This window comes from Oculina patagonica, unplaced genomic scaffold (assembly GCF_052425735.1).
Source record: "Oculina patagonica isolate OP01 unplaced genomic scaffold, crgOcupat unplaced95, whole genome shotgun sequence".
NCBI classification, from domain to species: Eukaryota; Metazoa; Cnidaria; class Anthozoa; order Scleractinia; family Oculinidae; genus Oculina; species Oculina patagonica.
The window spans coordinates 1-11,323 of record NW_027558855.1 but is presented as its reverse complement, the minus strand read 5'-3'; the positions used below and the strand labels follow the sequence as shown (position 1 = coordinate 11,323).

The window sequence follows — 11,323 nt, the reverse complement described above, 5'->3', positions numbered from 1 at the left end:
TAGACACCTTGCGAGGTTCTAGACCAAAACAGGATATTTCCAAAGCAAGTTTTACATACAGTGAATCCCAATTTCTGTAACACTCATTTTCTCGAGCTTCCCAATAACTCAAACCAAAAGTCATTAACCTTAGCTTCCTTGATTCGAGCACTTCAACTTTATCCTTTATTTCTCAATTGGAACTGTCTGATTATTGATTATGATACCAATAATTTTCATTACCTTTGAGAACTAAGGATTTCACTGTATAATTAATTCCGCAACCGCTTTTTGGGTAGCCTGAATTTCAGACGTCCCTCACTGGCTGCCTGCTTCTGAGAATCAACCAATTAAAATCACTACCTGGTTTTCAGGTTAAGTGAGTCATCACTGGATGGCATTAGAGGCAGATTTTTTCAGACATCCCTTCTCGGAATCAGGCGACCTGAGAGGACAGGCTACTTTCTGGGTTAATAAGCCAAAATTTAAAAGACCAAATAGATTTCATCATTTACTCTTTTCACGTCGCAGTTGAATTTCTTGCACTCTCTTGACATAGTCTTTACAAGCCACTTTATACCCTCCTCTTTGGCTTTGTTTACTCGCATGTGCTTGATCTGAGTCGGCACCATTCTTAGACCAGCCAAGAAGCCTGTTTCTAGATTTATGTCGGCAAAGTACATCAAAGAAAGATCATCACGGAAACTTTCGTAACCAGTGATTCCTTCATAGTCATTTAAAAAGTCACCACAACCGTAAATAATAAGTCTACCATTGTGCACCTCAATGCCTTTCACATGATGCGATGAATGTCCATAAATGACGTGAACCCCTGCCTCATCAATTGCTTTGTGTGCAAACTTTATGAAGGAAGAGTCAATGTTCCAGCCCCAGTTTCCTCCCCAGTGAGCTGACAAGACAATAATGTCGCCATCTCTTTTGTACTTTTCAATTTGCTCTTTTAGCTTGCTTACTGCCCTGCTTGGTTCATAAAACTCAAGGATGTTAACTCCTTCTCTGTTTTTCCTTGCCCGCCAAGAATCAGGAACTCCGCTTGAGGAGTGGCCAGCAGCAAAGACCAATACCCTGGTTTCCCCCTTAGCCATTGGAAAAACAGCTGGTGATTTTGCTTCCGAAGAATTACGTCCTGCTCCTGCAAACTTGATACCAGCACTTTCAAGGGTATCCAGAGTTTCCAAAAGACCAGGAAACCCCCAGTCAGCCACATGATTGTTTGCCAGGACACAACAATCGACACCAGCCGATTGGATGACGTTTACATTCTGCGGATGCATTCGATAATGTATCCCCTTCATTGGCCATGGTTTATCACAAGTTGTCACTGAAGTTTCCAAGTTGATGATTCTTAGATCTGGCTTCTTTTCTTGAAGTATTTGTATTGCATCACCCCAGACGTAATCCACTGGCCGTTCACTTTTGTCAGGAAGCGGACCTGTTTGTGTCGTTGCTAAAGACACATAGTCCCTTGCATCAAGCCCATTGCTCTCAAAGAGTATAGGGTCGCAGGAGTGCTCTAGGATCATGTCGATGCCTCGCCCTAACATGACATCTCCCACCATGAACAAAGAAATTGGAGCAGTCATTGTCTGCAATTTGAAAATTAAATTACATAATTTAGTTTCAGTAAATAAATTCAATATAAAAGCAATCATTTCAATTTCAATCTGTGTTGAAACACGTGTGCGATTATTGGAAAAACCTTATCAACCAACTGATGGATCCTGATGGAATAACACGTAACAAAGTATAATACGCAGCTGGAAAAATATTAATTGAAGCAAATTAACTGATAAAAGCATTGTTTTCTTACCGTACACCTTTGAGAACTATAAAGATCGCCTTGCTTCTTTCAAAACTTCAGAATTAGACAACTGAAGCTTGGATTTCGAGGTTCCCATCCAACAAGACCCCACAAAGGTAAACAATATTCGGAATCCGCAAGCATTGGATCTGAGGCACGTTTTTAAAAACATCTAACTTCTAATTTTGGAAACTTTCGTGATCTTAGCTCCAGTTTGAAATGTAAACAAAACATCGTAACTGCGTTTTTTCTTTGAATAACAATAAACAATTGATGTAATTGTGCAGGCAAGCTTTCTTTATCTCAATGAGGCGAGGTGTTAGATCTAAATTCTGAAACACACATCGATAATATAAAACCAGGTTATTTTTCTGTTATCCGACTTTGTCCGATTTCCTCACGAACAGTACCGACAAAATATCGAGGACATCCGAGTTCTTATTTGAGCCGTTCCAGTCTTCCCCAGTTTGTAATCGGCTCAAGATGGCGGAAGCGCTCACGAATGACAGCAAATTTTTCTGCTAGTTTCTGGCCTGATTTGCAGTCAAATGCTGTGATATTTTAAGCTAGCTGGGCTCATTTTCTCGAGAAAAAGTTGAATGACAATCAAGCTGGGGCTCTTAAACGATGTCCAGGTGCGGTTTTTATGCCCGGCCGATGTCGAGGAAGTCAAACGCTTGTGTCGCGAATGGTTTCCAATCGAGTGAGTATAAATTTTATTCTGCATGCAGAACGGGAGTTTTAGCTGGAAATAGCGAAAAGTAGTATCAAGCTTATTGATTACAATAAAATTAGGTGGAAGAATGTCAAAAAGGCTTCTAGGATTTAGTTCAGTCGCGAATAAATGTTTCTAGTTTATGGAAAACACGAATGAACTTGACGGGTTTGTGTTTTGACGGGCGACGTTTATGAATAGCAAAAAGCATATTCAACTCAATTCTTTGAACGAGGGGAAGCTCATCTGGGTTTAATTCTCATACCTTTTTCAGTTCAAAGAAAAAGGCGTCATTTTAATCAGGCGTCTTCTTAGATTAATATACATATAATTTGTTTCAATTCACCAAGTGCGCCGTTGACAAAGTTGCTAGTTAAGTAAAGACTTCACAAAAAACTATGTTGATTGCGTTAGCTTCACTCGTTTGCATAATAATGAACGAAATTATTCTTTAAAGTAAACCTTTGAACTGTGAAGTTGTATTATGGATGTTCAGGAAAGTTTTTTCAACATTATACACGTAGTGCACTGAAGTGTTGCTATGGCATATGAGAATTAAGCATGTAAAAATGTCAAGTGCAAAGCACACCACCCTGCGAGCAGAGCCCCTTCTTTTTCCACTGATATACTTGAGAAGAAGGGGCTCGGCAAGAATCGTGTAAAATCTTTGTTGAGCATGCGTGAGGTTTACGCGATGCTTGCGCGTTTAGCTTGCGCGAGGACCACTTAATCTTAGCATGCGCGCGCGGAATGGCGTGTCGGATCGTACACGACATTGTGAACGAAGTGTTTGTTTTACAAGTTCTTTTTCTTCGAAAAGCGTCTGAGTTCCCTCAGTAAAAACACGTCAAGCACCGCTGAGGTCGTATAAGTGACTTTATGGTAGAGATGTGCTATTTAAACCGTGAAATTTCTTCTTGGTTTGCGAAAAAACAAGATCTTAAATGATCCACAAGCTGCACGCGCGCAAAAACGGTAGCAGATGGCGAGAGCAATCGTCAGCTCTAGTGCTTTCGAGAGCGTACTGTGGGCTCCGTCTTGGCCATTAGTTTCTCCAAAAATTAATGCCCACGCAGCAAAAACCGGTTTAATCCGGACTGACCAGCCCAAACTTTGGGGCTGCGGTGACTTCAAAGAAATGACACGATTCACGCAGAGCCTCTTTCTACTTCCCAAATCTCAACCATAGGGAAGTTAAAAGAGGCTCTGCACGCAGGGTGAAAGCACACAGTCAGTCAAGGGGGTTTAGAAGGTGCTGATTTAGACAGTACAGCTCTATGACATATGACTTTGTAGTGTATGCTGCCCACATCATGCAAAAATCGTTTACAACTTTTATCATAGAACATTCTTTGAGACTACAATCAAAACTTACAAATTATTTTGCTTGCGATTATTGTGTATGACACCAATTGTACACAATTATTGTTTATTCCTGTCCTACACAACAATCGCAAGCAAATTGTCAGTTTTGATTTACATGAGGCTATTCATGTTGAAGAGTGTTGTCACCCTCAGTACTGTCATCAGCATGTTGCATGGGACAATTACATTGTTGCATGTGATTGTCTTACAAAACAATCACAAGCAAATTGTAGGTTTTGATTTGGGATTCTCCCATCATTCCAAGTAGTTAATTGCTCTAATAAACCAAAGAAATACAGTTGAACATTTTAAGGTGATTCCCTAGTATTGCATTGCGCATCCTTACTGCACAGAATTTTATGCATAATTAGGGCCTTTTTCTATGCGGCTTGGCTCGCGCTAGAGAGAAATCGTCATTTTCTAGTTAACGAGTTAGGTGACCTATCATTTTTTCTCTTAGTTCGAAAGTAGTGATCAAATTCTTTCTAGTATAAATAAATACAGATCAATTTTTATGGCAGAATAATACATTATCACCGAAAACGTGTACTCTGCCAGTATTCGCAAAGGAAATATCCCGGGTGGGTACTCCCTATAATGGCCTATACGGGGAGGCTCCGCCCGAAAGGGTTACCTTTTTCAGGCTTCAGGTATATAAAAGGGTAGGGATTTCACAAGTTTAGGTATACGAAAGGGTATAGAAATCTGTCATTTAGGTTTTTGAAAAGGCCTTTAATTAAAATATTTCGAACAGATGCAATTTATGGCTGTATTATTTCAATTTATTATGTGCTACTTGAAAATGACAAGAAAACGTCATGTTTTAAGTCTATACCATGACTTTCAGGTATATGAAAGGGGTACCTTTTTTCATTAAAAGTATATGAAAAGGGTACAATTTCTGGCAAAATGATATATAAAAGGGTAAGGGGTAAGAGCTCAGGGCGGACCCTCCCCGTACAAAACTTTTTTGAGTACCCCCCCCCCCCCCCCCGGGGAAATATAAGGAATTATATGGTAAATACAAGGTCTTCCTGCTCCTAAACGAATACGGTAACCCCCTTTATTATTTCAAATTTAACTTCCCTTAAGGTAAACAACCAACTGGCAAAGTTTGGTTGGTTATCTAGGAGCAGGTATCTTAAAATTTAATATGAACATCAAAGAGACCAAGCTGAGTGTCTGCTAAATCAAAACACCCTGCCTCACCCAGGCTTTTAAAGGAATCTTTAAATTACAATATGGATTTTTTTCCTCCTATCTGCACAGGTACCCAGATATTTGGTATGAGGAGATAACATCAAGTTCCCGGTTCTTTTCGCTAGCAGCCACCTTGAACCATAGTATTATTGGTCTCCTTGTGGCAGAAGTAAAGACAAAGTCTTTATGCAACAAAGAGGTAAAGTAGTACAGGGTATCAAAACTTGTGTATTTCTCTTTAATAATATAGATGCCTTTCTCTGTAAAAAATTAGGTTACTTCATTCATGAAGCTTTTGCACTAAGAAATGAATCGACACTCGCAACAATTGTCAATTAGTTGATCCTATTACTTGCCCTTACATATCTTTAGATGTAATTCGTATTATTATTATTATCATTATTTTCCTATACTTTTGCAATACCATTTGTAATTGGGAATGATTGGGAATGCAAATAAAGTGTGTTGTTGTTGTTGTTGTTGCATTGGGTGGCCAAACATGCTCACAGAACTGTGGACAAGTTGTAAAAAAGGCAACTGTTTCAAGACTATAGGCTTAGCCCTGCATGGTCAATATGTAACAGATAATATTATGCATTCAACATGTGTTGACTTACTTTGGTTCACCTGAATGTGAAAAGTTTGCATCAACATTTGTGTAAATTTGATCTTAGCCAAAGTGATGATTAATGCAAGTCATCACAAGTGCATACAAGTCCTGGCCATTCTGCAAATGGAGTTTCAAGTAGATGCAAGTTGAAAGTCTTGCAGTCTACTTGCTCCCTAATTTCTGGGTCATGCTGGTTAGAGCGGTTTTCACTTGAGTGTCAAAAGTAAATTGCGTTTGCTTTGGTTTTGCATTACTACGCTTAGTGATTGGCTTATAATTTCGCGCCACTTTTTCAGCCAATCAGAACTAAAACCGAAACCAATCGTAACTCGCTTGCGCACCTTTTCCCGGGCTTTGTGCCAGCTACGCGTATTTGCTTCGAGTTTTGATTGGTTCACTGGATTGTCTGTGTCCTTTATGATTGGCCGAAGTAATTACTTTGGTTTTGGTTTTGCGACACTCAATTGAAAACTGCTCTAAGGGAGGTGCGGTGGCCTAATGGTTAGCACAATGGACTCTGTATCAAACGGTCCAGGTTCGAGCCCTGGCTGAGATCATTGTGTTGTGTTGTTGGGCAATTTACTGCTGGGGGTAACCCTGCGATGCACTAGCATCCCATCCAGGGGGGAGTAGAAATATCCCTAGCTGCTTAATGCTACAGAAACCAGGATAAGCTCTGGCAAGTATGGGCCACTTGGTTTGAGGCTTTACCTCAGTCTATGCTGGTTAAGTGCTATTTGGTAACATTACTCCTTACATATGTAGTTTAGTGCAGGAAATGCCTTTGTTAAGTGCAGTAAACAATGAGAGTGTTAGCCACTTGGCTCTTTTTAATCTATGAACTGAGAACGTAAAATCAGCTGTATGATCTAAAGCATGAATTGTCTACTTCTCTTTTTAGGATGCTGGCATCCTTTCATTCACTTTTAGTGACGACACCCAAGTGGCTTATATTCTTAGCATTGGTGTGGTCAAAGTTTTTAGAAGACATGGAATAGGTAACCAATCATCATTTATTACAGAATAATAAACAGATTTTCTTTTAATAGACTCCAAAACAGTCTATATTTTTAACATGAGTTTATAATAGGCAAAACATGGCAATAATCCCAAAAGGAACTGGAACAAGTCAAGTGAAAATTTGAGTGAGATTGAGTGCCATCTTCACTCTTACCTTGCCCTAGCAGTGTGAAAACACATGAAGCTGTAGTGTCCCCATTTAGTTGTAAAGATAACAATTGCATTGAGTTATAAACAGAGCATTATCTGCATGATTGTACAGGAAGTTCTTTCCTTGTATTTCAGGGTCCCTTCTATTAGATAGTTTGCTCTCGCACCTCACCACACCCGAGAGACAAAACTGCAAAGCTGTCTATCTTCATGTTTTAACTACAAACTCAGCTGCAATGAAGTTTTATGAAAAGAAACATTTCAGACAGTTTCAGTACCTGCCTTTGTACTATTCTATTGATGGAATGCACAAGGATGGATTCTCTTACGTACTTTATATCAATGGAGGCGAACCCCCCTGGACACTTGCATATCCTTTGAAATTTGTGGGGATCTTTTTTTTTGTGGGGTTTGTTTTTTTAGTGTTTATAGTGTTAAGATATTTATGATTGAGTAGACCCATGCCAGTTGCTCCACTAGTTTTGTAGCAAAAAGCAACTCTAATGGAGTATTTCTAGTTTTATTCTACCCCCCTTAATAGTATGCTTCTTAATCACAGGTTACACCCAGCATTTTATTTTTCTGGGTGGAGGCACGGTGGCCTTATGGCTAGCACGCTGGTCTCCAGATCAAGCAGTCTGCTGACTGGGTTTGAGGCCTGACCAGCATCAGTGTGTTCTGTTCCTGGGTCAATACACATACATTATTATGTAACTCTCATGGTGTCTTTCTCTACCCAGGTGTTTAAATGGGTACTTGCAAACTTAATGCTGGTGTAGCCCTGCAATGGACTTGCATCCCATCAAGGGAGGGGAGTAGAAATATTCGTAGTCACACTATGCTTCAAAAACCAGGATAAGGAAGGACCAGCATCTATCCCGATGGACCACCAGCCCAAATGCCGACTTAACCTTTAATTATTTAATTTTCTATAGGGAGAACAACTGTGAGTGTAAGTGTCTCTCCTTAGAAAACAACTGCACAAAAAGTACCAGCCAGGGTTAAAACCCAGCTCTAGAACACCACGCTTCCCCTTTTAGGTCAGGTAGAAAAGACAGGAATATTTTTTTTTTAACCATGCGTTTTTATCTGAATTTCAATGCCTCACAGCAAGCTTTTCCCTTAACATGCACTACTGATGCCTTAACATTTATTGGAGGAAAACTGTCCCAGCTGCGACTCTGCAAGTTGCCGTTATATTTGATGAGTTGCTGCTATAACTGGCTACTGTGGGTTGCTCCTATTCAGTCCATAAGAGACTCATGCGTTCGCACCCTGTGACGTCCTAGTGTGGCACTTTGTGGTGTTACTAGAAACAAGTAAAATAATCAACAGAGTATTACCGGTATTAATGATTTGATGTACAGTGTAAATTCTGATATAAGGAACTTACTGGTGCTGCAAAGAATTGTCATGGACTGACCATTTCTCTAGTAAACACACTGTCACTGCCATGTATATAGTATGCTCTGGGTACAACAAATCAAGATTTTTTTGCTACCAAGCATACTTATTACACCAAGCGTCACCTCATAAGAATTTTTTGTAATGTCAATTTTTGCAGATATTTAAGACAATGAGATGATTTCCTAAAACTTTCAATACTTTATCCACTTCTCTGAGCTTTATCAATCAATTGTTTTCATTGTCAAGATTGTTGTAAGTTAGTGTTACAATACACATTTTTACCCTCTAGGCTGTTCTATAAGTAGGCAGGAATTTTAAGAATACAAGAGAAATGCATAGAGAAGCTTAAGGTACAGCCGAGTGCTTCTTCCCCTTCTGGCATTCTTAAAAATTCAAAAGTACTTATATTAATATTTAACAAACTAGGTATTTACTCAAAAATGCGTTAGGAGCAATTTTATTATTTCTTTTATAATATAAATTGTTCAAGAAATTGCATGTGCTACAACTCGTGACACAGGGTGATGATTTATAGTGAATGCGAACTGGCAAATTGTATGGCATGTTATTCCTTGAGCTTTTTAAAAAACCATCTTATCTGACATGTGGAAGTGGACTTTCGTCTTAAAGAGACACTGTCACGGCGATTTTACTGCTTTTGGGTAAAAAGAACCAAAATTGGCAAAGTGGTCTTCTCATACATGAAATACTCCTAGTACATCAAGATGAAGATATAAAGTAAATTGTTGAAGGAAGAAGGGAGCCATAATAATTTTTAGGTGTTTTTCTAGTCCACAAGGAAAAAACTTGAAAAAATCAGCCTGACTTTTTCAAGTTGAGATCTATAGTTCCTGATGGCATCACAATAATATCACTTCTATATAGCTTCAGTACACTGGCATAGTAATTTTTAGCAAAACTGGACTACTATTCGTAGTTTCCATATTTCTTTAGGCTTTTGAGTTTCGGAGTAGAGCTGGTGACAGTGTTTATTTAAATTATTTTTTCCTCACAAAATGAAACAGCAGTGCTTGATAAATAAAAATATATATTAAATTGTTTTTATGTGCTAAAGCTTGCAATCAAGTTCATTTAAAAGATATTTAATTTTTTAAAACAATTTGACAACCCATTTTTGTTTGCTGTAAGTGATAGTAAACTGTATGTACAAAGTTTGTTATTCAAATTTGGGTACCATTTATGCAAAGTGTCCATTGTCCTTTTTTTTTGTCTCCGTCCTTGTAATTAAAAATAATACACATTTAATGTAAATGAGTTTTTGAAAAGTTTTTTTGTTGGTTTCTCATTTTCTCAAGATTATGTACACCAATATACTGAATTACTTGTGAATAAGAAATCGATGTGTTTACATAATTCTACAAACTCCAGAATGACTTTGGCAAAGCAAAATAGCTTGTGTACACTTCTGGTTTCAAATACAGTAAAAACCTGCGAGTAATTAAGAACCTAACATTTGCAAATTAGATACATTTTTATAAGAACCTCTTTAGCCTCAAATTTGGAAACAGGTTTTTATGTTCTAAAATTGATTAAAAATGGGAAATAAGTTTGGACAAAGCATTACTGTGCATGTATATCATGTCATATTCTAAATGATTAGTGCTTCATTTTTACATAAGCACTTATGTGGTATGCAAATTTTATACAAGGGATAGGCTGAATACCACTAAAATCTCTATAACAATATTGAATTTTTTCTTTAGACAGACATAGACATAGACATAGTTTATTTAACCACGAAGAGCTCAGGAGCCGTAGCTCGTTAAAACGCTCTCGTGAAATAAAAAAGGTCTAAAAAATACAAATAAAAGACGATTAAGAACCTAATTAGCCTAAATTTGTGTTAATAACCCTTTATGTAAGAACCTGTTTAGGCTAACCTGAAAAATAATAGGTTCTTACTTGCGGGTTTTTACTGTACTCCCAAACTCGCCGTTTGAGAGTTTTTTTAACTGGTTAATTATGTTAACACAAGTAGTTTTCTTTTTCTCTTCTTGAATAAAGTAATGTACAACGTGTCAGCTTGTGTTTTTTTTTTTTTTTTTTTTTTTTTGACAGGATCGTTACTTTTCTTTTTTCTACAGAGAACTTTCTTTATTTCCTTTCTTTGGGATAAGTCAGAAAGAAATCAGTTTTACCAAGCACTTAGATATAGTACTTTATCTGTTCTCAACTCTCTCTTACAGTGAGAACACAAAAACCGTGAACACTTTCATTATACTTTAAAAAAGAAAGTAGAGGAAATAGTTGACAAATTATTTACGAAAAATAACCTGCTGGCTCCATCTCTGTCCATTTGTTTATATTTCTTGCAGTTTGAGTTATCATTCGATGGTTTTCTGCAGAAATTTACATATGCAAGATAAAGTAAAGTGTTCACGGTTTTCTGGTTCATACTATAACGGACACCTCTGCCAGACGGACACCTGATGTTGGTCTCATCTCTGCCGCTTTTCAGCGAGTTTACTGTAACTAAACTTCCTATGTGTCTTGCCGTGGTCGACGCGCTTGAAAAGCACTAAATTCAAAAGGCCTCCTGCGCCTTTCCATTTCACGCAAACTATGATGTTCAAAACCTAACTATTACTTTAGCCCTTTAGTACAATAATCAACGAGCCTTGAAAAGCAGACAAAATGTGTAGAAATCTTCCAATCACAACCCACAGAAAGGTCCCCTATGATGATTGACAGCAGCGACAAACGTAACCGTCGATTGAGCAGAGTTTGTGTTTCACTGAAAGGCGCAGTAAGTGAACACAAAGAATCTTGAGCTTAGTAACAGTTTCCGATGTGAGGTTAAACAGTCCAATGAGAGTAAGCGCAGACAAATAGTGTTAGCTGTTATTATTAGAGATGATATGATAGGCCATAGGCGGGTGAAATTAATAACACGGTACAATTTAACCGGAGGTCAGAAAGTTGCACATGAGGATGTTATTAGCGAACCGTGCACATGTCGCGAATGAGAGAGTTGTACAGTAATACCATTTATGCCGATGTACATACAGGTTCTAGTAACCCAACAAGGCAGCCC

General features: G+C 38.2%; 1 protein-coding gene and 1 pseudogene across 2 annotated transcripts; one reads left to right on the top strand and one right to left on the bottom strand.

The window, feature by feature from the left end:
- Positions 1–378: 378 nt before the first annotated feature.
- On the bottom strand, positions 379–1,943 carry LOC144641441 (putative polyglutamine synthesis accessory protein MT0602 pseudogene; annotated as a pseudogene). Its single transcript, XR_013568553.1, has 2 exons — positions 1,811–1,943; positions 379–1,586 (listed from the first exon to the last, which is right to left on the bottom strand). The product of XR_013568553.1 is annotated as a putative polyglutamine synthesis accessory protein MT0602 pseudogene (transcript).
- A 264-nt stretch (positions 1,944–2,207) lies between these two features.
- On the top strand, positions 2,208–9,987 carry LOC144641442 (N-alpha-acetyltransferase 60-like). The gene is made up of 5 exons (XM_078500455.1): positions 2,208–2,504; positions 5,151–5,280; positions 6,593–6,689; positions 6,997–7,231; positions 7,998–9,987. Exons 1-5 carry the CDS (start codon positions 2,401–2,403, stop codon positions 8,140–8,142), a joined length of 711 nt encoding a protein of 236 aa, XP_078356581.1. The 5' UTR covers positions 2,208–2,400; the 3' UTR covers positions 8,143–9,987.
- The last annotated feature ends 1,336 nt before the right edge of the window (positions 9,988–11,323 follow it).

Excerpts from the sequence above, each read along its gene's own strand:
- LOC144641442 (XM_078500455.1), top strand. The coding sequence starts at position 2,401 with ATGACAATCAAGCTGGGGCTCTTAAACGATGTCCAGGTGCGGTTTTTA. Across the intron at positions 2,505-5,150 it reads CGCGAATGGTTTCCAATCGA|GTACCCAGATATTTGGTATG; the intron begins GTGAGTATAAAT and ends CTATCTGCACAG. Across the intron at positions 5,281-6,592 it reads AGTCTTTATGCAACAAAGAG|GATGCTGGCATCCTTTCATT; the intron begins GTAAAGTAGTAC and ends TTCTCTTTTTAG.